The sequence below is a fragment of the Miscanthus floridulus genome, chromosome 4, assembly GCF_019320115.1.
Source record: "Miscanthus floridulus cultivar M001 chromosome 4, ASM1932011v1, whole genome shotgun sequence".
NCBI lineage: Eukaryota > Viridiplantae > Streptophyta > Magnoliopsida > Poales > Poaceae > Miscanthus > Miscanthus floridulus.
In genome coordinates this window covers 108873726-108898665 of record NC_089583.1, presented here as the reverse complement: position 1 = coordinate 108898665, position 24940 = coordinate 108873726, and the positions used below count along the sequence as shown (strand labels likewise).

At 46.5% G+C, this 24940-nt stretch overlaps 3 protein-coding genes across 5 annotated transcripts; 2 read left to right on the top strand and 1 right to left on the bottom strand.

Moving 5' to 3' along the window:
* The first annotated feature begins 16420 nt into the window (after positions 1 to 16420).
* On the top strand, positions 16421 to 17201 carry LOC136550288 (putative cell wall protein). The gene has a single exon (XM_066541813.1). It carries the CDS (start codon positions 16544 to 16546, stop codon positions 16880 to 16882), a length of 339 nt encoding a protein of 112 aa, XP_066397910.1. The 5' UTR covers positions 16421 to 16543; the 3' UTR covers positions 16883 to 17201.
* On the top strand, positions 17170 to 20301 carry LOC136550287 (caffeoylshikimate esterase-like). Of its 3 annotated transcripts, none has more exons than XM_066541810.1 (3): positions 17170 to 17302; positions 17437 to 18240; positions 19217 to 20301. In XM_066541810.1, the coding sequence occupies exon 3, from the start codon at positions 19409 to 19411 to the stop codon at positions 20219 to 20221; it is 813 nt and encodes a 270-aa protein (XP_066397907.1). In that variant the 5' UTR covers positions 17170 to 17302; positions 17437 to 18240; positions 19217 to 19408; the 3' UTR covers positions 20222 to 20301. The 3 variants fall into 3 exon arrangements, with proteins under 3 accessions (XP_066397907.1, XP_066397908.1, XP_066397906.1); XM_066541811.1 differs by lacking the exon at positions 17170 to 17302 and having other exon boundaries at positions 17511 to 17527; positions 17957 to 18240; XM_066541809.1 differs by lacking the exons at positions 17170 to 17302; positions 17437 to 18240 and having other exon boundaries at positions 19169 to 20301.
* On the bottom strand, positions 20233 to 24393 carry LOC136550286 (peptidyl-prolyl cis-trans isomerase CYP37, chloroplastic-like). Its single transcript, XM_066541808.1, has 12 exons — positions 24105 to 24393; positions 23856 to 24035; positions 23680 to 23769; positions 23390 to 23485; positions 23154 to 23261; positions 22989 to 23038; positions 22134 to 22236; positions 21808 to 21861; positions 21237 to 21392; positions 20999 to 21121; positions 20652 to 20701; positions 20233 to 20541 (listed from the first exon to the last, which is right to left on the bottom strand). Exons 1-12 carry the CDS (start codon positions 24282 to 24284, stop codon positions 20418 to 20420), a joined length of 1314 nt encoding a protein of 437 aa, XP_066397905.1. The 5' UTR covers positions 24285 to 24393; the 3' UTR covers positions 20233 to 20417.
* Between the last annotated feature and the right edge of the window lie 547 nt (positions 24394 to 24940).

Here is a 24940-nt window from a genome sequence, read left to right as displayed (position 1 = left end):
GGGTCATCTTACCTCAATGTGTCCAACCAAGCAATTGGTGAAGCAATAAGTGAAGCCTCAACTAAAGCCACAAGTTGAGCAAGAGAAGACACCCTAAGTTCAAATCAAGATCAACCATGAAGATGGTGGTGATTTGATGATAAAGAAGAAGAAATCAAGAAGGGGTGGAAATGCAAGGCATCCAATGCAAACTCAAGATGCCAAGATGATGAGCAAGAATGAAGATGAGAAGAAAGATCATGCTCACATCAAGTGCTTCAAGTGTGGAAGTGTGGGACACTTTGCCTCTAAGTGTCCTACCAAGCTTGAGAAGAAGGCTCAAGCAATCCATGAGAGGCAAAGCAATGAGAAGCACCACATGAGCAAAGAAGAGAAGGCTCAAGCAAAGAGAAAGTGCTACTCATGATGGAAAAGGGGACACATGGCATATTCATGTCTCCTAGGTAACACTCCTAAGCCTACTTCAATTGATGATGATTCTATGCTTAGAAAGGATAGCAATGGTACCTCATTGGTTGCAATTGCAAAACATCCCGCTACTCATACTAAGGCTATGCCTAAGTATGTTGCTCCTAAATTGAGAGGACCCAAACTTGTTTGGGTACCATCAAAAAGTGGATGATTGTTTATAGGTACAAACGGCATTGGAGACTTGATTCAATTGATCTCACATTGTTCATCATATGTTGAATCAAGCATTGAAGATTAGTGCATATCCAACCCAATGCTAAGTGAAAATTGAATGAAGTCCAAATGCTATCAATATACAAGTGCTATAATTCAAGTTGTTGGTGATTCATTGTATATATTTGATGACTTGCAAATAATTGAAGTTGAAGCTTGCTAGTTGGATAATCATGAGCTAACCAAGGTATATCTCTTGTTGATCATTTCATTTGGGTGCATATGAGTTGATTGAATTGGATAAATATGCAATGTTGCTTGATATGAGATGATTGAATGGATAATTAATTAGTAATCAAGTTTGGATTGATTTGTGTTGGATAAGTTCATAAGATGACATTTAGTAAGTGGTTTGAATGGATATGTGTCTTATGGAAGTATTCAAACAAGTTAGTATCAAGTTTGATTCACATTTGATGAAGTATAGCTCAAGTGTTGAAATATGTCCTATAATTGAGAATCTGAGCTAGCTGTGATCTTAGCCAAGTTTGAGAAATCAAAACTTATTGGATTGGCTTGAAAATTGGTGTGCATGCTCTAGACTTATGGTATAATATGCTGTACAAATTTCATGAAAGTTGGATAAGAAATGCTTTGGTTTTGGAGTGGTTCTTGTCAGCTATAGTGCAGCAGTTTTCAGCATGTAGCAGTGGTGGAAGAATTGATATATGGCAGCAATATAGAAGTCAAATAAATCTCAAATTTTTACAACTGCTAGATAACTTAGTAAAGAACATCTCCACCAAATTTCATGGTATTTAGATGTGTACTTTGGGAGATATGCTTATTTCTTTGAAGGGTACAAAATCTGTCAGAAAAGTGACAAATGTTGGATTGATCTAGAGTCACTTTGATTGAAAGGTCCTCAAGTTAGAAACATGTTTACAAGTGTTTGAGGTACCTAAGTTTAGTTTTGAGATGATCTAGAAGCATGACAAGATATGAGTACAAGGCTATTTGATTGTGGAGTGTACTTTGCACACATTCGGTACTCAAATTGAAAGATCAAGATCAAACTCAAGATGAAGTTGAAGTTTAAGTTCTAGTGACTATTGGAAATCAATTGGTAAGAAGAAAAGGACTTAAACAAGAAGAAAGAAAAGGACTTAAAGAAGGAATCAAGGTTACTCACCAAGTTAAGTCCATCACTTGGATCAATCAATCAAGTCATTTCAAGTAAGTATCAAGAATGATTCTTGGAGAGAGGTCACTTCTCCCTAGCGTAGGGGCTTGCCACCTATGTGTAGGTAAACCAAGTGTGGTACATGGAAGGCTAATATGGAAGTGGTGATCCGAGGAACATTTGAGATGCTTACTTGAAGCAATCAAAAGGGTTGATCAAAAAAAGCAAGCAACACCCAAAAGAGAGCTAGTCATGATATTTCAAGTGGTATTCTCATGTTGATGCTCTCATGCAAGCATTGAGCAAAAGATGAAGCAAGCCAACTACAACAAGAAAGTGCACTTGATCATAAGTGGTATTCATTTCATATGGGTGAAGAATGGAATTCAACATGGTATCTATTGGTCTTCACCAAGCTTATAATTGGACTTCACATTGCTATTGGAGTAATGAATTGGAATCTATGTGACTATCCTCTACTCCAACATAGCAAAGGTATCATTGTAATGTGCATGATCATTTCATCCCTTACTAGTATGCGGTTAGTGCATATAGTACATGCTTCATAGGATCATGCATAACAAATGAAATGTTTAAATTCATAGCCTACCACTATTATTTGAATGATTACTTGATCTAGTGGTTAGTACATGAATTTGTTCATGAGCTAGTGAACCTAAGTACTTGAATCAATTTGGATTGCTAACAAGTGACAAGTACAACATTGGCAAGATTGTTGTAACATGGCTTTGGCGGGTGGCGAAGGCCTCCGACAGCGAGGTGTCACCAAGGCGTCTTCGACCATCTCAGGGCGGAGACCCGGCGCTGACTAAAGGAACTTTCCTGGCTATGCTTGAAGGGTGCTGAATCTCCTTTTCATCGCGGACTCCGCCAAGGCCAGGCGCGGACGCCTCCGACCGCTCAGGCGGACGCTGCCCTATTTCGACTTACGGGCGTCTCCGATAATAAGGGCGGAGGCCGCCCTACCTCTAAACTAATCAAACAAACGATCTTGCCTAAGTGTGTGTGGGTACTCAAGCACAGGTGCTCGTGGTCCGCGCAAACGCGCCAGCATGGCCCTTGTGCGGCCGGGCGGAGACCTACAAATGGTGTCTCCACCTGGACCGGCAGAGACTCTCCAAGGCGATGGCACGCCCCTGAAGGCAGAGGCCTATGTCGAGAACCATGGCCCTCGTGCGGCCGGGCAGAGACCCACGGGGGATGTCTCCGACCGTCCGACGGAGACCCGCCGAGGCAGCGGCGCGCCCCTGGAGATGGAGGCTAGCACCGGGGACCCAGGCCTTTGGGCCGAAGACCGAGGTATGGTGGGTCAGCTGCTCATGGAAGCCCATCACTTGAAGATGGTATGGCAGGATTGCCTCGCGAACAAGAGGCTAGCGGCGGAATATTCTAGGAATGTACTGTAGCAGTTGAGGGGCATTGTAATAAATTATGTTATAGAGTAGTTGAGTCCTATAAATAGGGAACACTTGTAACTATGCAGATGGTTGGTGGATGAATTAATGAAACCATAGCTTTCTGTGTCGTTCACTTACTCACCACTCTCCCCCCTATTGTTCCTATCCTGAGCCTCCACCCAAGGGCGGCGTCCGACGGGCGGAGGCCTCGGTCTCCCTCACATTGTTTGAAACCGTGAGTTTCAACAAAGATAACCCTTGCAAGAGGTGTGAAGAAGCTTGTCATTGGTTCAAACTAGACTTGGAAGCTTAGGCAAATCAATTTAATTCAAGTCAAATCATAGAAGCTCATGATAGTGATAAAAGTACAAGCACAAGACAACAATGCAAATGGATATCTAGTTTGTTTGTTTCAAATGGTATCTAGACTGAAGTATTTTATCAAGAATCAACAAATGATATCTAGATCAACTCACAAGTGATATCCTATAAGTGGTACTCATAAAGATAGCAAATGTTCAAGAAATGGTCTTTATTGATAAATCAAACAAGTGGTTCCATACTAGAAGATTCTTTCAAATGGTATTCACTTCATACAAGTGGTATTACATCTATATATGATATCAACCATGAAAGACGATGGTTCCACAAGTGATCCTCAACTTTAAGTAATCATTAAATGAAGAATGCATCCCTCACCTACAAAAGCTCAAGTGTATCAAATGGATGACCCATGCTATCACATAGAGGAAGGTGTCACACAAATTGGTATCAAGATCAAAGATCCTATGTGTGGTATCTCAAGAAGCCTTACACAAGATACAAGTGGTATGAGTTACAAGTGGTATCTACAAGTGGTGTCATTCCAACAATCAAGTGATGTCCATCAAAAATGCAAGATTCAAGCCTCAACCATCTACCCCAAACACATACCTTTGCATCAATGAGAAGCTCACCTTTTATAGAAATTGATGACAAAGGGGGAGAGATTGTACAAAGATATGAAAGCCTCTATAGGGGGGGAGAGAAAAATTGTGTAAGGGGAGAGATAAGATATGAAAGCTTAGGAGGTTGGACATGAATATGGACAAAGAGGGAGCAACATTGGAGAAAAGAGATGGATCAAAATTTCTTGGACAAGAGAAGCACACAAGTAGGGGGAGCAAGCTCATGAACTTTGATTGATTGCATTTGATATGTGCATATTCATATGCTTGCTTGCATTGCATAAGCTTTCAAATTCAATATCCATGCTTGTGTGGTGTATGCTAGTTGTAAAACTTGAATGATGATTTGATAACTAGCATGCATAGGATGATAACTAGACACTTGGTATGCTTTTCAAGTAATGCTAGTACCTTGCTTTTAAATGTTGATCTCACAAGGTATCTAGTGTTTTTATTGCCAAGTGATATCTAGCTAACCATGGTGCTAAGGATGAACTTCAAGGTGCAACTCCGATTGGTAACACGCTTCAAAGGTTTACTTTATACACCTTAGCATCATTCGGTAGTAATTACTCTCCCATATTTTTTAATCTATGCATATATGTGAGCTTCAAATCAAACACTCTAAGCACATATGTAGGGGGAGCTAATACTACCAGTTTAGGTTTGTGATACTTGTCCAAAATTATTTTCACATGGTAAAATTGTTTGGGCAAGCAACATGAATCTAAAAGAGCTTAATTTCCATATCTTTGTAGAGTTGTCATCAATTACCAAAAAGGGGGAGATTGAAAGGTCCTTGTTTGGTTTTGGTAATTGGGTGACAACTTAGGTGGACTAATTATGTTTATATGAGATACACAGGTGATTAGTCTATAGGTACATGTGTGTGAGCAACATATGCCATGAAGATGAAAATGGTTTGGAGATGTTGCAAAGCTCACACATGTGATGATAAAGGAGCTTAAATGCACATGAGACATGACATTGAGTCATGTGATCAAGGTAGAGAAGATCAAGACAAGACTTGGCTTGATGGACCGGTTACAAGCGTGAAGGCCAAGTCAAAGGCTTTGGAGTGATGGACCACGTGGCGGTGAAGCTTGAGTAAGACTTGGCACCGATGGACGATGGCAACGATGAAGAGCAAGTAAAGTCAAGATCGATGAACCAATATGATCATGTGATGATATGAAGTGGATCATATCATTGTTGATCGTGCTGGTGCATGTGTTGCATCAACATTGGAGGAGATGGAATGGAATGCGCAAGGCAAAGGTATAACCTAGGGCATTTTATTTCACTAGTTATAGGTGTGTAGAGAAGTTTATGACTAGGACAAGGATAGATGGCTGTACTATCAAGAGGGGCAAACTTGTTTGCATATCAGTCATCTAGTGCCACTCGAGTGATCTAACTTTGCATCCTCGCTAGGATCGAGTGGCGTGGCAAGTTGAGCGGCTAATCCTTTGAAAAATGATTGTGAAAATGCTAACACACATACACATGATGGTGTACACTTGGTGGTGTTGGCACATTTGCAAAGGAGAAGTTGGTGATGAAAATGAGTAAGTCGCACTGGTTATAGAGTGACCGGACGCGTCCGGTATGGTGACCGGACATGTCCGGTATTTGGCGGCGTACTCAGCGATCGGTCGCGTCCGGTCGCCACACCGAACGTGTCTGGTGTGAATCAGAAAAGGTCGTGTTCAGCAGTACAGTCGATCGAACACTGGCTGTGTCCGGTCCAGTGTGACTAGACGCATCCGGTCATCGGTGGATGCTTACTATACTCAACCGGACGCTGAGGCTCAGCGTTCGGTCAGTTTCCAACTATTACGTCCTGTCGGCCCTGGAGGCTTACTGGACTTGACCAGACGCAGTGGTTGAGCATCCGGTCATTTCATGTTGAGCGTCCGATCATCGTGTCAGAGAGCCGTTGGAGGCAACGGTTGGACACATGACAGTCTAGCAGCTACCGGACATGTCCGGTATGCACGGTCGGTGCGTCCGGTGCAGCGTCCGGTGCTGCGTCCGGTTGGCCCAAAAAACGCCCAGTGAAGGGGTAACAGCTCTATTTGTTCGTGGGATTATAAATAGAAGCCATGGTCAGCCTTGGGCCAAAAGGTGAGCACACTAGAGCCTTGGTGGCTTGTGTAGTAGTGCTTGGGAGCCCTCCATCTCACACATACTTGATAGTGATCATTCGATTGTGTGAGTGAGCGATTCTAGTGCGATTGCATCATGAGGTTGCATCGAGTGGCACTAGGTGATCGAGTTGCAAGCCGATGGTGCTTGTTACTCTTGGAGGTTGCTACCTCCTAGACGGCTTGGTGGTGGTCTCCATCGAAGCCCGCAAGAAGCTTGTGCGGCGCTCCGGAGAAGTGCTTTGTGAGGGGCATTATGCTTGCCCCGCGGGAGCCACAAAGAGCAACTTTAGTAAAGCGTGTCATTGAGCTACCCTCACTTCTGGGGTAGGTTCTTGTGGCACCCAATGTGCGGGCTTGGCGGGTGATGCCAATTAGCGCCAAACCACCAAGTGAGCGGTCAACACAACGGGGACTAGCGTGTTGGCAAACACGTGAACCTTGGGAGAAAAATCATCGTGTCAACCTTGTTCTTCCTGTTGGTTTGCATCCCTGTTACACAAGCTTGCAATTACTTTCATATATATTGAGCTTGTGTTGTTGCTTTTATAATTAGTTAGCTTGTATAGCTTACTAATTACCTTCTTGCTTGTGTAGCATAGAAGTAGCTCCCTTGCGTGGCTAATTTGGTTTGTGTAACCTTGTTAGTCACATTACTTAGTTTGTGTAGCTAAGTAATTGCGCTCTCTAATTTGGCATTGGTTGCCTTGTTATTGAGCATTGCTAGTGAGCTTAGTTGGCTTTGTGCTTTTGCTTACTAGCATGTGTAGGAGCTCCCTTGTTGCTTGAAGTACTAGCGGCATAGGTTTGTGTGATCTTGGTTCTAGAATTGGTTAGGAGAGCTCTAGCTAGCTTGGCACCTCTGTTGCTTGATTAGTATCTTTGGAAGGTTCTAGTGAACATAGATAGAGGGGTGTAGTCTTGGCTAGACCGATAGTTATAATTCCGCACTTGCTTTGGTTAGCCGACACGATTAATTTTAGAAAAGACTATTCACCCCCTCTAGTCCGTCATCTTGACCCTTCAACTACCAACCCCCTCTATTTCCTTACAATCATTTCATACATCCATACACGCATTCATTCCATATGCCCGAACCTCCCAGACGATTCGGGCCCTGAACCACTCGGGGGCTCAGGAACCAAGCATCGCACGTGCAGCGAAATACATCACAACATTTCGTGTTGCATCACGAAGCGGCGATTGCCTCATTTGACATGAGCAACCAACAGAGCTAGGGGAGAAAAATGTAGATGAGCCCCATGTGGCCCTTACCTGATCTGGCAGACTGGGTCATCTCAACCTTCTTGTTCGATCCTGAACCTCTCGCCAAACCCACAGAATCTCTATCAAGGGGAGGCCATTAGGTCACCCGGGGCGGTCTCCGGAACAACCTAGACATCTACTAGGTTGTAGGTAAAGGAGTAGTGGAATGTCACAAGAGGGCTATGCCGACCCCGTCATGAATGATGGACCCGGATTCCACTCGATCACACCCATTAGCGAACTTACCGAGCGTGTCACTCGAGCCCAAGCGATCGGGACAAGCAACAAAACTCAACCCCTCTAGTTGTGAGGAACCGAGGATTGGGTAACACAAACAACTCACACCGACCCCTACTAAGGCCCAACAGGGCTCGAGGGCTTAAGACAAAAAGCCTGGGACTACGACCCTGAACTCGCCCCTTCCGACTACGCTCCAAAAACCTAGGTTTGCGACCCCGATCTCGCCCCATCTAGCTATGCTTCCGACCGCGCTCTAAAAACCTAGGTTTGCGACCCCGATCTCACCCCATCCAGCTATGCTTCCAACTGCGCTCCAAAAACCTAGGTTTGTGACCCCGATCTCGCTCCATTCGGATATGCTTCCGACTGCACTCCAAAAAACCTAGGTTTGTGACCCTGATCTCGCCCCATCCGGCTACGCTTCTGACTGCACTTCAAAAACCTAGGTTTGCGACCCTGATCTTGCCCCATCTGGATATGCTTCCGACTGTGCTCCAAAAACCTAGGTTTGCGACCCCGATCTCGCCCCACGACTCTGACTCACCCGATCCCACGGCGCGCATCGATGCTAGGATCAGTGAGCTCTGTCTCATCTAAGACTGACTCCCTCGCTCGAACCCACAGCGCGCATCGATGCCAGGATCAGTGAGCTCTGTCTCATCCAAGACTGACTCCCTCGCTCGATCCCATAGCGCGCATTGACACCATGATCAGTGAGCTCTATCTCATCAAAGACTAACTCCCTCACTCGATCCCATGGCGTGCATTGATGCCAGGATTAGTGAGCTCTATCTCGTCCAAATCCCTTGACTGACTCGCTCGCTCAATCCCACGGTGCGCATCAACGCCAGGATCAGTGAGCCCTATCTCATCCAAAACTAACTGCCGCACCCAATCCCACAGCACGCATCGACGTCAGGATCAGTGAGCCCTATCTCATCCAAAACTAACTGCCCCACCCAATCCCACGACGTGCATCGACACCAGGATCAGTGAGCTCTGGCTCATCCAAATCTAACTGCCTCACTTGATCCCATGGCGCGCATCGACGCCAGGATCAGTGAGCTCTGTGTCGTCCAAATCTAACTACCTCACTCGATCCCATGGTGCGCATCGACGCCAAGATCAGTGAGCTGTCTCATCCAAAACCCTTGACTGACTCCCTTGCCCGATCCACGGCGTGCACCAATGCCAGGATCCATGAGCTTCCTCTCACCCAATCTCTCAAAACGACTAAAAACCACCTCGGCTGCACAACGACATAGGAAACCCCCTAGACGGTTCTGCCCAAACCACCTAGGGGCTCAGGGGCTACACCCGCGGGTGTGCTCGCGTGCACCCGCCGGCAAGACAAAAATCACTTGGACGATTCTACCCGAATCACCCGGGGGCTCCTATCGGGTTCATAAAACATAGGGTCCCTCGGGGACTGGCTTCCACGCCAAGGCTTGGCCCAAGAGTCTAAAATGATAGACCAGAAGGGCGGCCCAGTCATTGATCGAAAGGTCTGGCCGAAGAGGAACAGCGTCCGCTCGTCGGCTATGTCGGCCCACCTCTCCGACCGGAGCGTTCGCTTCGGTTCTAGCCACCTCCGGACGGCCTCTTCGATCGAAAGGCCTAGCCCAAAACACTACTTCTGACTCCAACCCCACGTCTCCAACCTAGGTTCATAGGAACCCTGCTCACCACTCTTCTCCGATCGGCGCATTCAGAACCGACTGGAGCCATCCGACCGGGGACGCCCGCTCGGTAGGAACTAGGAGACGTGCGGAGAAAAGCAAGGCAAGGCTCACAAGTCAAAACCATTGTACCAGGGACCATACCCTGCATGAAACACTACTTTGCAACCACCTTGACACAAACAGTATTGTAGGAGCCAACATCTCCCTCTACAGTATTGTAGGCGCCGCTAAAACTCTCATACGGTAAGGCCCCCCAAGTACCTCTGCGCATCGATAGCGGTATGGGCATCAGGATTTACTATACCGGGTAAACATAGTGAGACTCCTCACATGCCTCTAGGCATCAAATAGTATTTGTAGGTACCAACGTCTACCATCCCTGAAAAAAGGCAGCACGACCTCCCGCATGCATCTGACATTCTACAGTGACATCAACAGTGTTGTAGGCGCCTACCATTATCTTGTACCCGCCGGCGTAGGCAACAAGGCTCGGTAGGCATGGGCAACAAGGCCCGGTAGCATATGTACCCTCACCCTCTCACTTGTAAAGCCATCCCCTTTATCCATAAAAGGGGACGCGCCCCCTCCAACAAAAAGGAGAGCCCTTCTTGAAGATAACAAGCACCGATCAAGTTCACTAGCTCATGACCACAGAACCGCTAGGTTCAGACTCCAAGCACACACTTGAACACTTACTCATAGTGCAGCTCCCATCGCTCCTGACCCTTCCGACCGGAGCCGACCGGACCTCCTGTACACCCCTTCTTCCTCCTTCTCGTTTGTAACCCCACTGCAAACTTCGAGCACCTGGGCTCAGGAATAAAGTCACTAACCGACCCAAACTGGACATAGGGCACGTTTCCTGAACTAGTATAAATCATGTGTCATTGAGTGCTAGGCCACCTCCGATCACAACGTACGGCAAAACTATAAATATTCACTAGTTGGTCACTTTCTGCACCGACAGGTCCTGTTCGGCTGGCTAGAAAAACGGCTGATGCTGATGCTAATTTGTTATGAGAGAAAAACACAGTTATTTCATTGAAATGGTACTGCTAATAAGTTGAAGCGAACAAGGCCCATGGTTGGTTGTGTTCAGTTAATTGGATGAAGTTGGATGGGAGATGATCACGGTCTAGCTTTTGAAGTTGTTTGTTGGTTCATGGGTAGTGTAGACGGCATGAATCATGCCTAGAGAATATTTTGCTAGATACTGGATGAGCATATACAAAAAAATGATTGGACAAGGCTATACCTTTGCTAACCTTTATCATTAGTTATTGATTAGTGACAATTAGTCCAATTTATAGTTAGTAGTAATTACTATGCAAGATTAGCGTCGATATTAGTGTTGATTATGGATCAATAGTTTATTTGTTGTTAATTAGTGTTGATTAGATCAAGACTAATAAAAATAAATGAATTCTCGTCCCATCCACCGCCGCATCCATGATCCATCACCCAAACAAAAAAATCTGGCTTATTCCATCCTAACAACCAAACACTTAATACAGATGGTCTCACACCTCGTTCCATTTAACTTTATCCTCCAAAAGCTCAACCAAACCAACTAGCATAAGATTGTGTCAATTTCATTTATACTACAGATCAGAGAAAAAGGTCGATCTATCATATATCTTCTTAATTAAATGTCATAGCTATGTAATTCTTTTTTCCCTTAAGCCATCACTTGGAATTATCGAGCAGCTATTTACTCCCATGCATGTGTATCAGTGTCAATCCATGTGTATTAGAGTGTTTGATGTAGAATTTAAATATGGATTGAGGTGAATACATAGATATCCAAACAAGACTTTATATATTGACCGGTAAGAAGTATGAACAAAGATACATGAGGTTCTTGTGCGCAAGGACGGGTGATCTTGCACGGTTGTCGCTAGATCGATGGATTGACCATTACACGGCTTGACGATCATCTGTGATTAGTGCCGACTGCCGAGAATTTTTATTTTATTTTTAACACTTTTTGTAAACTAATTTTAAATCTAACGTTGTTGTTTTTTCAAAACTAACACTTTTGGCCGCGCCTATTGCCATAGCGCGGTGAAAAGCCTGTGTCGTGCCATGCATGGTGGCGCAGAGGGTGGCTGACGTGGCGATGACCGCAAATGCAGACCGGTGACATGGCAGGGCCACGCCATGGAGCATGGCGCGACAGTACCTAGACGTAGATAGAAGATCGGTTGCTGTCGGTGAGGATCGGCAGCGACGCGACCATGGACCCTGAGAATTTTTTTAACACTTTTTGTAAACTAATTTTAAATCTAACACTATTTTTTAAAAACTAACACTTTTTGACCCCTCGTCGGTGGGCTCTGACCAGGTGCTCTAGTCCGACATGAGGTCGCGCAACACGGTCGACTACTGCGCGTCTAACGAGGGTGCCTTCTTCAGCAATTTCGTGGTGGCGATGACCAAGCTTGGGAGGATCGGGGTCAAGACGTCGGCCACCGACATCGAGATACGGTGGGACTACCGGTTCCTGAACTAGTTGCTACTTAATCTCGCCAACAGTGCTGCCGCGACGTACTGAAACGAATATGAAGCAAATAAATGAAGTCCGTGCGCAAGTTGACAAGCTGCCACATAACATTTTCATTGATTTGACATAAGTTCGACATAACATAACCAACTAAGCCTGCAAGTTTTGGACGCCAATATTCGTTCAACCTAACAAACTAAGATCCAAGAGTGTAAGGATCCCTCGAATGCCTCTATCTCTTTGGATTTGTTGGCAACACATTAGGAGTGTAGCCAACATCGGTGTGGTCGCGTTGCCGATGCGTACGGCTCGTACCCTGCAAGTATATGATATACACGATTACTTATAATCTTTATGATCTTTAGTTCATAGAGCCTATGTATTTAAAGAAACTACCTTTGTTAGTATATGTGAGGCTCCTTGGGTACCAAGCAGGGCACCACCTAGCTGAGACATGCCGATCTCATCCTGCGGCCAATTGTTCCACTGGTCGTGCTGTCTGCGAAAGCCTAGGGGGTCGTCATCATCGTCGTCCTCGGTTGCAGGGTCCTTCCCAGCGCTATGATGTGGTGGTATACGCACTGTGGAAGTGGCACCTATCACCGGCTGAGAAGAGCCGGCTGGTGTCCTCAAAAAGGCTGAAGACCTGCCACCCGACCACATCGGGAGTGGCGGTTCCCCCCAAGGAGTGTTCATGCAGCTCAGTTTCTGAGCTAGCTTCCTGCAGCTCTTCTTCACCTTCTACATAAATAGACGTTAAAGTTAGTGCATTTTTCAAATGCATATACACTAAAAAACATTTTCAGAATGGATAAGTTTATGTTTACCTCCATAAAAGCCTCGAGAACGCCTGGCTCCTGCCCTCTAGACTCGTGAAGCCAGAACGCTGCTTCATTGGACATCCTTGACAATTATGTCGCCTGGGTATAGAAATACGGTTGGACAGTTTTAGTACATATACTTGTTTGACTCATCCCTAGTGATAGGACTCAGATAGTACTCGAGCTTTGGAGCATCCCAAGGACACCAATGCATCTGAACATTTCATAATTGAGTTAGGTTGTGATATAGTGTACATCAAACAAAACACATGCATGATAGTAAAGAGAGCGTAACCTGGTGTTGTGTCAGGACGTCGAGACCGTCCGTGTACTCCCTGTACTTACGCCTCGTATTTTCTCTAACTAACTCTGCTTCCGTCTAGATATATAGAGCTATAGGGAGTGTATCATGCCCGTTTTATTGCTGCATTGAACACGATAATGAATTAGCCATTAATAATTTCATCATATGTAACTGCCTTGAAGAATATAGTGAATCGAAGTACTTACTGGTAAACCAGTATTAAGGGTTCTCCCAACGGGCCGTTGTTCCCAACACCAAACCTGGAGTAGGTAGGAGCAACCTCCAAGGTTCGTATACCCTGAGGTGCGACGACAAGCAACGCATAGCTGTTGATATGTCCATGCTAGGACTACGCTGCCTCAGCTGTACTCCGCTATGTTCTCCCACGGCTGGCGTAGTATATCAAGGAAGATCCAGCTGATGTTGTTGCCCGAGGCATCTGGGAAGAGGAAAGCACCGAGAAAGTGCTAGAGCCACACTCTAGCGAACCTGTCGATCTGAGCCTCCTCAGCCTGTGGGTCCAAGTAATCAAAACGTTCTATGATCTAGGACGACGAAACACCAGAACTTTTCCTAAAATTCACCAAAGAAAATAAGATCTGATGGCTGCAGGAAAGCAATGCAAGTATTAAATAGGCTTGAATTGCTTACTTATTTTTCTTTGAAACCTCATCGTCCGGTGAAAGAAAGCCAGTGAACTGAGCCACCATCTCCCTCCAGTGATCGTTGTCAACTATACCCGTTACTGTAAGTCCTCCCAACCGAAGGCCAAAGATAGCCTTCACGTCCTGCATGGTCAAGGTCATCTCGCCGCAAGGTAGGTGAAACGTGTAGGTCTCAAGCCTCCACCTATTATAAGAATATAACGACTATTAGTTGACTCAAATTTGTTATAAGAATGTTTACGTACAAAAAAGGCACTCGCACCTATCTACAGCTGCACTAAGTAGTGTTGGGTCAAAGAGCGAAAGACCGTAGTTGACAATATGGACAAGCTCGAGGAAGTCGGCACGCTGTATATATGGTGCGTAATGCTCGTCCCACTAGCGTGCCCTGGTGTGCGTGCGGGGCCTCAAAGGAGGCAAGGCCACCTCTGCGTCGGTGTCACTCAAGATGTGTGCTCGGTGCTGGTTGTCGTACTGCACCTCAAGAATGGGATACAATGAGTACTGCGTGGGAGGGGCCGTCCTGTTACAAATTGATAAACAAATGGTTAGAGTATTCAAATTAACAATATTCAAATTAACATTATGTAGCATTGCAAAATTTGAACTACTTGTTATGCAATACGAACACAATATGAAAGCACATGTATATATTCAAAGTAACATTAACAAACATATTAAACAACTTCACTAAAAAAATAAGCATTTGACGAAACTTCATCAAGTCATCCAAATCGACGTATCACACACTACTAAGTACCGACACTTGAAAACTAGTATCTATACCCAAAATCCCTAACTAAATAACTAACTATAAACTAAATAATAAATACATAATCAATCTCTAAACCCTAAATCCTAACTAACAGTAACCTAAACCCTAACTACCTAACCAAATCTTAACTATACTACAACACAACCTCAAACCTAAAAACTACCTACCTAAACAAATAAATTCACTACCCTAACTATCCTAAATCACTAACCCTAACTATCCTAAATCACTAACAATCCTAAATCAATAACAATCATAAAACCCTAACTATCCTAAATCACTAACCTAACTATCCTAAATCACTAACTATCCTAAATCAATAACAATCATAATAACATGAAATCGAGAGGGAGGTATCTTAATATGAGTGGGCAGCCGTGACGCGTCGGCGTTCGTGGCGCGGTCGGCGCGGGCGCTGCGCGGCGGGAGTGGGCGGGCGCGTGCGGGCGCTGCGCGGCGTGCGGGCGGGCGGGCTCGCTCGCTCACGATATTTATCTGGCCCTGTCGCGCTATTCTCCGTGCGCGGCACTGCCGCGCCAAGATCGGTGGCGCGGCAGGCCCTGCCACGTCACCGGTCAGCATTTGCGGTCGTCGCCACGTCAGTCACCCGTCACGCCACCATGCATGGTGCGGCACAGGCTTTACGGCATAGACTTTTCGCCGCGCCATGGCAATAGACGCGGCAAAAAGTATTAGTTTTGAAGAAAAAAAAACAGTGTTAGATTTAAATTTTGTTTACAAAGTGTTAAAAAAATTAACTGCCGAGACCCCCAAAATTAGGTGGAGTCCGTTCCACCACGAGCTGGACTCGGTGGAGTGTCTAGATTAGAGAGTGACAGTCCTGTCCAGGTAGTTGCTCTAAAAGATAGTTTTGGTCTTGTTCGCTGGTCTGAAACTTGACTGAAACTGGTTGAAAAATACTGTTTCGGCTGAATTATTGTGAGAGAAAAACACTGTTCCGGCTAAAAAAAGAAGCCGAACAAGCGGAATATGAGGTAAGCCGAATAGGGCCTTAGAAGCTTACATTACATGCATGTCGTAGCTAATGATAATCCTCGGTGCAGCAGACACTGCAGCTAGTACAGTGTACAGAACAACAGTAATCATGTTTCCTGATGAGACAACTGAATCGAACCGAAAGAGTGGACGTCATCTGATCATCTCTGTGTTTGGATTGTATCAATGCTAGACAGTATGAGCGCCTGGGTGATGGTCAGTACCAGCGGAGCTACGTCTACGTACGCTAATCAGCCCATCAGTACCGGCCGATTATTGGAATCCTCAATCCTGGGCATCAGGCCGAAATAAGTAGCCACCCCATATGGACGCCGTCGCCGCCGGCGCCACAATAAAGAGCAGCGTAGAGCCGTAGAGTGGTTGGAAACTAGGCCGCGCGACCGTGACTGCCACCTCCCAATCAATAGCCACGGAAGCGGAAGGGGAGCGCGGCCAGGCCGGGGCCCCGGTCGATGCGGATCCGTCGCCGTCGAACGGTAAGTAGCCAACAACACGCCGACGACGACTCACCTACACGTCCACTAACACGCACGGAATCACGGATCATCCAACGCCGATCCGATCGATCGACCCAGCTCGATCGCACGGCCAACGAACGCCGCTGGCAAAGTGTGGCAGCGTAATGAACGCATGTCGCCTAGCCCGGGAGCGGGAGTGAGGCGTGCCAAGAGGCGGCCGGGCACGAATTAAACGCACCGCCTTTTCCCGCCCCGGCCGCCCGTTCGATCGCTCTCGCTCCACGCCTGACGCCTCCACCGGTCGCGTCATCGTGCTCCCGCTCGTCCGCTCGGCCTATATATGTAAGCCCGGGCGCGGCGTCACCCGGCAGTGTCACACTCACCACGAAAGCAACAGCAAGTCAGCAACCTACGATCGGTAGATCGATCGACTAGCGATAGTCGCCAGCAGGTAGCTAGCACTAGCAGCAGCAGCAGCCAGCAGATCGTCAGCATGGCCAGGTCGTCGTCAGTTCTGGTCGTCGTCCTCGTGGTTCTGGCCGCAGCAGTGGCGTGCTCCGCGACGCGCCCCGTCCCCACGCAGCAGCAGGCCGTGTCGGCGGCGGCGGAGGACGTGAAGCGGCCGGACACGCTGCAGGAGGGGACGGTGCTGATCCCGGGGCTGGGGCGCTACGAGATCGGCAGCCACTACATCCCGGATATCGGCGGGCTGGACCACAGCATCCCCGCCGCCGTCCACGGGCAGTTCATGCCCGGCGCCGACGACACCTGGGTGCCCAACCCCGGCTTCGAGGTCCCCAACCCCTCCCTCCCCGGCGCGGCCACTCCCTGAACACGTACCCCCCCCCCCCACGCGCCGGCGAAGGTGGCTCTAGTAGCTCGATCAGTCGTCTCGTCTCGCGCCGCCCTTCGAATAATACTCTGCTACGTATAGCTAGCCGTGCTTGCCTTGCTGCATCCACGCATGGATTTGTGTGGTCCGTCCCATGACTCTCTGCAGTTTGTGCTCCAGTGAAGTGTGCACGCGCGATGCGTAGGAAGCATCAGATCTTTGGCCCAGCTGGTCTTGGGAGTACTTATTATTAGCAGCTTGTTTCACGGTCACTATTATTATTATTACAAATAAAGTTTGCTGGATGTAGTTATCATTATCTATCGCTGTCAACTGTGCATTGCCATGCTTCTTTAACGTGAAACAGTGTATGCGGTGCACCAAAACCATATGGGTAGCAGCAGCACGCCTGAAGTTCGGGTAAGCAGCACTGTAAACGTACTCCTCTTAATTTGGGGGCAAAGGACGTGCCCTGTACTCATCTCCGTCCTGGTCTGGCCTTCTGGTGGCCTTAATTTTCTTCAGCTTTAATTAATTTCTTTGTGTGACAAAAGGGGTTGGATGAATAAAGAGCGAGCGGAGGGGATTGGATCAGATACGACAGGTAGATGTGCCTGCCGATCCACCGGATGGACCACCTGTCGGGTGAGCAAAAAAAGATGGGTGCGCCACTGCGGCCATGCCTGTTCTAGTCCGACACCGTCCAGCCGAATTAATTACCACTAACGCTAAGATTTTCGTCCAAAGCATGACTATGAAGATCATGTAGCTCATACATGTTCGATCATATGGGTACCTATGTAACTACTAACTAGACCGGTGCCATAATGTACTCCCTCTCCATTCCTAAATAAATAAATTTCTAAAATTATCTTTTTTTAATGTTTACCCGAATTTATAAAAAAGAACATAAATATTTATGACACCAAATGATCATATTGTACAAAATATATTGTGGTGTATCTAATGATACCAATTTAGTGTCATAAATATTGACACTCTTTTCTATAAATTTATGATTTAGTCAAACTTATTTTTTTTACTTAAGACAGCTATAGAAATTGATTTATCCAGGGCAGATGAAGTGAAAATTTTGGTTCCATAGCTGTTCATAAATATGTTGCAAACACATGGATGGATTGCTTCAAGATACATGGGCACTGGGGATGCTGCAGCACCAATAGCACCTGTCCCGGATTGCAAATTGAGCCTAGCTCAGCAAGTGAAACCTATCCACCATGTCAAAGACCCCGTTCGCTGGTCCGAAACTTGGCTGAAAAACACTGTTCCGGCTGAATTATTGTGAGAGAAAAATACTGTTCCAGCTGAAAAAAGAAGCTGAACAAGCCGAATATGGGGTAAGCCAAACATGACCTTCTTTAGAATTTTACGATGTGTTTTTAATGTTAGGAGACATGGTACTATGATCACTTGATCATTTCGTTAACTTTTTATATCCAGCATGATCGAGCAACATGCACTGCAATTTGCATGCTGCGCAAAGAAAACTGATCCGAGATAGGCGGCCTAAGCACCGGTGTCATGTGCAGCCCACGAATAGGTGATAGGTCGTTGCTAATTGGGCTCTTGTTTGTAGCTACACTATTATCTATTCATACGGCCATCCATTGCTAATTGGGCTCTTTGTTGCGGCTATAGTATTATCTACACCCTTTTTTTGTGACTGTATTATCTACAGCTTCGGTCCTATCCTACCCATTTTCACACTTTGAAAACGCTCCGTTTAATGGAACTTGTTTTCTGCTAAATTCTGCCACTCCTTCATCAAAAGAAAATAACGCAGATACTGAGAATCAGGTGATGGAGCGACATGGCTCTTATATGCTCTATCTATTCCTAGAATCAATGTTTTTCATCATAGACCAAAAATCAAAAGGTTTATTGGCCCTAATGTCGGTACACAAGTTAATGTTCCCTGCATAGGTCAACAATCAGCTTATTCGTTTGGCCGTGGCTTATCGTAAACGATCGTAAATTTTCAATCAAAACAGTATTTTTCTCTCACAAACTAGCCAACAATACTTCATAAACCAACAACAATACGAATCAGCCAACCGACCATCACGAGCCGTTCCACCTACCCGCAACGAACCGAGCGATTTCCCCGTCCCGCATCCAAAAGCACCCCCTTCCCCTGCCCCGACGCAACTGGCAGCCTAGCAGCGACCAGCGACCAGCGACTCCCCCACTCGCCGGCCACCAGTAGTTCCTTGCTTCCCCATCCACACACACACACCGCCGCACACCAGCGCACCCCCCCCCCCCCCCCCCCCCCCAAACGACCGGGACCAAACTCTGATCTCCACCATGCAGGCGGACGGGGACGCGCCGGCGCCGGCCGTCCACTTCTGGGGCGAGCACCCGGCCACGGAGGCGGAGTTCTACGCGGCGCACGGCACGGAGGGCGAGCCCTCCTACTTCAGCACGCCCGAGGCGGGCGCCCGGCGGCTCTTCACGCGCGCGTGGAGGCCCCGCGCGCCCGAGCGGCCCAGGGCGCTCGTCTTCATGGTCCACGGCTACGGCAACGACGTCAGCTGGACGTTTCAGTCCACGGCGGTCTTCCTCGCGCGGTCCGGGTTCGCCTGCTTCGCGGCCGACCTCCCGGGCCACGGCCGCTCCCACGGCCTCCGCGCCTTCGTGCCCGACCTCGACGCCGCCGTCGCCGACCTCCTCGCCTTCTTCCGCGCCGTCAAGGCGAGGGAGGAGCACGCGGGCCTGCCCTGCTTCCTCTTCGGGGAGTCCATGGGCGGGGCCATCTGCTTGCTCATCCACCTCCGCACGCGGCCGGAGGAGTGGGCGGGGGCGGTCCTCGTCGCGCCCATGTGCAGGATCTCCGACCGGATCCGCCCGCCGTGGCCGCTGCCGGAAATTCTCACCTTCGTCGCGCGGTTCGCGCCCACGGCCGCCATCGTTCCCACCGCTGACCTCATCGAGAAGTCCGTCAAGGTGCCCGCCAAGCGCATCATTGCAGCGCGCAACCCTGTGCGCTACAACGGCCGCCCCAGGCTCGGCACCGTCGTCGAGCTGTTGCGTGCCACCGACGAGCTGGCCAAGCGCCTCGGCGAGGTCAGCATCCCGTTCCTTGTCGTGCACGGCAGCGCCGACGAGGTTACCGACCCGGAAGTCAGCCGCGCCCTGTACGCCGCCGCCGCCAGCAAGGACAAGACTATCAAGATATACGACGGGATGCTCCACTCCTTGCTATTTGGGGAACCGGACGAGAACATCGAGCGTGTCCGTGGCGACATCCTGGCCTGGCTCAACGAGAGATGCACACCGCCGGCAACTCCCTGGCACCGTGACATACCTGTCGAATAAGCATTCCAGGCTGTTCAGAATCCGATGTATCGATTACACAAGAAAAATGGTTTCATGTACAACGATTCTTATATATGCTATATATACTCCGTATTTGACTATAAACTGTCTAGTCAAGTTTAGTGGCTTGGATATACAAAATGTTGGTTGCCTGATCAGTGTAAAAGAATGCTGCAAATACTTGGGGTCGATAATATCAGCTCTCTTCGGGGGCTATCGATGGCAGCACAAGGCGTTCTCTGCCCTGTACAAGCTTGGCAGAACGAATTTTATCTCCGGTCTTAATCTGGGACAGAACATCTCTTCCATCCGTGGTATACCTGCAATTGTTTGGATATAAGCATAAAATTTCTTACAGCGTCCTTATTCACAATGGAATAGATCAATTTTGCTACTCAATGTTCACGTAATGAAATCAGTCACGACTTACCCGAAAACTGAAAATTGTCCCTCATCAAACGATATTCCTCCTAAGCCAGACTACAGAAAAGAAAGAGAAACATATTAACTCACATATCTATACACAATTCATGCTTCTACAGATTATTACAGGCTGGAGAAGCGACTTGTTACTTATTATATTAGTAGACTGGGCATTCAAACCCTTTGTATGACCTGGCAGAGTCTGGTCTGTTATCTGAATACCTATATTCAGCTTTATGTTTAAAGAAAAGCAAATATGGTTTAAAGTAGGTACACTATTCAACAAAGTACACTCAAATTTGATCTTTAAATTGGATTGTAAAAATATATAATTCTGGCCATTTTGTTACTCACGTTTCTCTTGTCATAAAGATAGAAAAAGAACTGTGTTGGTGAGGAGTATTCATCTGAATCCACACTATGTGCCATGGCAACAGCACCATAGACCGACATCGGCAGGACTGGCAATTCTCCATCCTAGAATAGATGAAGCAAAAGAAATGAATTACAGCAGAGGAGACCTTCACCTAAAGAACAGAGATATATGCTTAAACTTCCATCGCCACTAAACCAGTCTAGGAGAGTGACTGACCTGAATGCTTAGTGGAGTTCTGTACAATGGTTCGAATTGTCCTGCTGGCTTGACCTCTAATGGAACAGTATACCCGTTTTTTCCAGTCTCATTATCAGCAATAATTGCCTGGCTTGCACATTTAAGTGTTACCCCGTCATATGCCCCATCCAAGACCTGAAGGAAGGTTGCTACATTGAATGAGAACTGGTAATAAGAACAAAGAACTCGTAAAGTAAAACTTCAAGAATTGTAAATATGTTACAGTAAGATTCTGGAAAACCCCTCTTCAATAAAGATATTTTTTTGTTCACACCCGGCGTTCTTTTACCTGTTGTTTTGGACATCGTCTTTAATACACGTCTTTTGTTTATTTTTTCTAAACATTTGCTACTAAAAGCTACTGAAGAGATCTTCATATGCTAATATCATTTTTGCTTGACAAACTTAGTACTTTTGTGTTTTATAGTGGTCAAAGTAAGTACCATTATTGTTCCAAGAAAGGAGTGAGAATAAAAGTTTACAATTTGGGAATTTCCCCAAAACAACCAGGAGCAAACAATAAGATGGGGTCAGAGCCAAGCTACCTTACCAATTTTGCAAAGTTTCCAGCAGTCAGTGGGGCAGAGTACCCATCAATAATGACCTACATTAGTAAACAACCAGCACCCATCATAATTCTCCAGATGGCATGACAAATTGTAGCAGCAACTACTATGTCTATAGGTCTTATAATTAACGCATCAGAAGAGTGAAGTTTATGCACAACTATTAGATCCATTACAACACTTACAAAAGTACAACAGATTATTCTCAGAACAAACGGTGTGGGGAAAAAATGCTAGAAAAGTTTTGAGTAAAAACTGCAGATTAATAGCTTTCCATGGACTACAACTTTTTGATGCCACTGTTATCTACCTGAATCGTAGCAACACTTTTCGGTTCACCGCCACCAGTTGGAAAGAATGTTGAACCATCACCTTTTTCAACTGTGAATTCAACAACTCCTCTTCCTGTTAGCCTATTAATAGCAAGCTGTTTAAACTAAATTTCATAAAAAATCGTTTGTCAGACATTGTAGAACTGCATGCTCAATTTACGCAAACACCCCCAGAAGCTGAACATTTCAATTGACATTAGATCCTACATCTACTTTTTTTGCGAAACATGTTGTGCAGTTTATTCTTAATGTACTCAAAATTAACTGTGATAAGGATTTAACACTGATACTGAGAAATTCAAAAGGAACGATGTTGTCACCCATTCTACCAACCACTAACTGAACTTCAACCATTTCAAATCCTATATGACGGCAACAAAATTTTTAGCAACTCACAGACAATCTATGTTCAATGGACATGGTTATAAAATAACTAGCAAGTGTTTTGCACTAGCAGACTTGATATCAGAACAGTGTGAAAATAGTGGTAAATTGATGTTGTTATTATCATTGAACACTGCAATATAGAATTAGATGAGGTTTTGCAACGCACGTGTGGATTTCAAATTAAATTTCTATAGGGCAGCCTCGATCCCTTATCACTAACATCAAGCAGCTCAAGCAGTTGGTATTCTCATGCTTAACCCCTGCACTGAACATATGTATATAACTATGCCCTGCATGATCAAATTCCATATCAACTACATTCAGCAAAGTTATGATCCAGAACCTGTGCTAGTTTAGTTGGAAAAAGAAAAACAATTATGAAAAAAAAATTGCAAGCATGACAGAAATAGAATTTAGAGCTTAAGAGAAAATCAAGAAAGTGTCACCTTGGATATTCTAAGTACTGTTGGGGCAGGAGAAAGGACAGACCAGGAGCCTATTCAAAGGGGGGAAATAACGTTTCAAGTAATCAGAATGGTCACTGGAACCGAATTCCTTATTCTAAGCAATGTCTAAATTCTATCAAACAGTCTATGGGTTCACGGAGGTACCTGTAGCAGCTCCAATTCAGCAACAGTATCAAGTGACGAAGCAAGTGCTATAGAAAGTTTGTCAGGGTCATTCTCCTTAATATATTTCAAGAGAGTCTGAAAACCACCCTGCAGATGATGTGAAATAGCTTAGATCATGCAACAAGAATAAAGATCATGGCTAAATACAGGTAAAAAAAATGGGTTCATGTTTGTTCCGTGAACTACATTTTGCACCCTTAGCATTTTTTAGTTACCTTCTCTTCGAGTAGTGAAGTATATAGCTTGGCACCCTCCTCCTTATGCTCTGCAGGAATGCTTCCCAGGATCGCCTCCTTGTTGTCCATTGCTATCTGCACAAGAGCACAGAGTGGTATATGTATGAAGTGCAATCCTATCAAGTGGAACTGGCAAGTGCACTGCAAAAGGCCAATGCCCAGATCAAGCATGTGCCATCAGTCTGGATAGCTCCAGGAATTAGTTACTCTGAACTCTGAAGAGCAACCAGGAAAAAAATAATAACATGCCATGGAGACAGACAATTTACTTTCATGGACTTCTTCACATCGCTCTCCATGGAACCGTATGGCTTCCTCTGTGGTATCCTCAACAAATAGGAAATATCCTCCAGCGATTCCTGCCAAATGCAGCAATGTAAGGCAACGCCCAGACGGAAGAATCGAATAAGCAAACCTACATGCAAATCCTGAGGAGCAGGTAAACCTGTATAGCCTTCATGTTCGGGTTAGCGGGGATCGCCCTCCTCAGGGCCAGCTCCCCGGTCCTCGGCACCTTCGTGTCAGGTGAGTAAAGCACCGCATTCACCGGCAGCGACACGGAAATCTGGGCTACGATGGCGAGCGCCGCGGCCGCGCCCCTCAGCCACTCCAGAACCCCCTCATCCTACATGAAACCCACCGTGCCAGTAAGGCAACAAACGCTGCAAACTCGAGAGCTATGTGATATGCCCACCTCAGCCACGAAAGAGGGATGGTGCGTCCGGCGGTGAGAGGCGCTGATGACCCGAGCGCGAGCGCCGCGGCGATGGAAGCTAAGCTGCTCGTGGCCACTGTAGCTGGCCGCCACGGGGCCAGGGGCGTGAGACGCAGGTCGGGAGCCGGCGAGCGTCATCGCGGCTACGCACGACGCCATGGACCGGTGTGCGGGGGATTGGAAGGGAATGGTGGCCGTCGCTGCCGTCGCCGTCGAGGCAGTGGTCGCCGTCTATTCCCAGCCAGAAAGCTGCAATCCGGTTCGAACTGGCTAGGCACCTCCAGCTGGGCTTCTCTTGAGCTACGGGCCGGCACGGCCCAAAGTCTCAACATGGAGGGTTTTGATCACGTTTCGTGAAGCCCAAAATCTCAACGTTGAGGAGGATTTTAATCATGTAATATTCATGGTTTCAAGCTGATATGATTTGGTTTCTCACAACCCAAAGAAAAAATAAGGAGCGCCTGTCTTCAAAACAGCATTATTAGTCCCAAGCGAGAATTTTCAGGAAAAAAACATAGACTACAACATCACATAAAAAAGACAGATTATAATATCACAGGAAAAAAAAGATTACATCACAGAAAAAAAAAGATTACAATATCAGAATTCACAAAACCCCCTTATTGGCGGCACGCCACACGGTACAAATAAATAAGGGATAATTGTCTGTTGGACATCCAAAGTGATGGCCCTTTGCTGGCGGACACCCACTTTGGAGCATTTTGCCAGAAGACGCTCTGGTTCGGTGAAATTAGGCCACAGGACACCGCGAACCGGTTGCAGCCGGTTGAGGAGAGAGAACAGCGGTGAAATGA

What these genes read in the sequence shown, in the direction of transcription:
- LOC136550288 (XM_066541813.1), top strand. Translation starts at nt 16,544, where the DNA reads ATGGCCAGGTCGTCGTCAGTTCTGGTCGTCGTCCTCGTGGTTCTGGCC.
- LOC136550287 (XM_066541809.1), top strand. Translation starts at nt 19,211, where the DNA reads ATGCAGGCGGACGGGGACGCGCCGGCGCCGGCCGTCCACTTCTGGGGC.
- LOC136550286 (XM_066541808.1), bottom strand. Translation starts at nt 24,284, where the DNA reads ATGGCGTCGTGCGTAGCCGCGATGACGCTCGCCGGCTCCCGACCTGCG. An exon ending in CTGGAAACTTTGCAAAATTG is followed by an intron (nt 21,393 to 21,807) that starts GTAAGGTAGCTT and finishes ACCTTCCTTCAG; the next exon opens with GTCTTGGATGGGGCATATGA. An exon ending in ATCTTTATGACAAGAGAAAC is followed by an intron (nt 20,702 to 20,998) that starts GTGAGTAACAAA and finishes TCTTTTCTGTAG; the next exon opens with TCTGGCTTAGGAGGAATATC.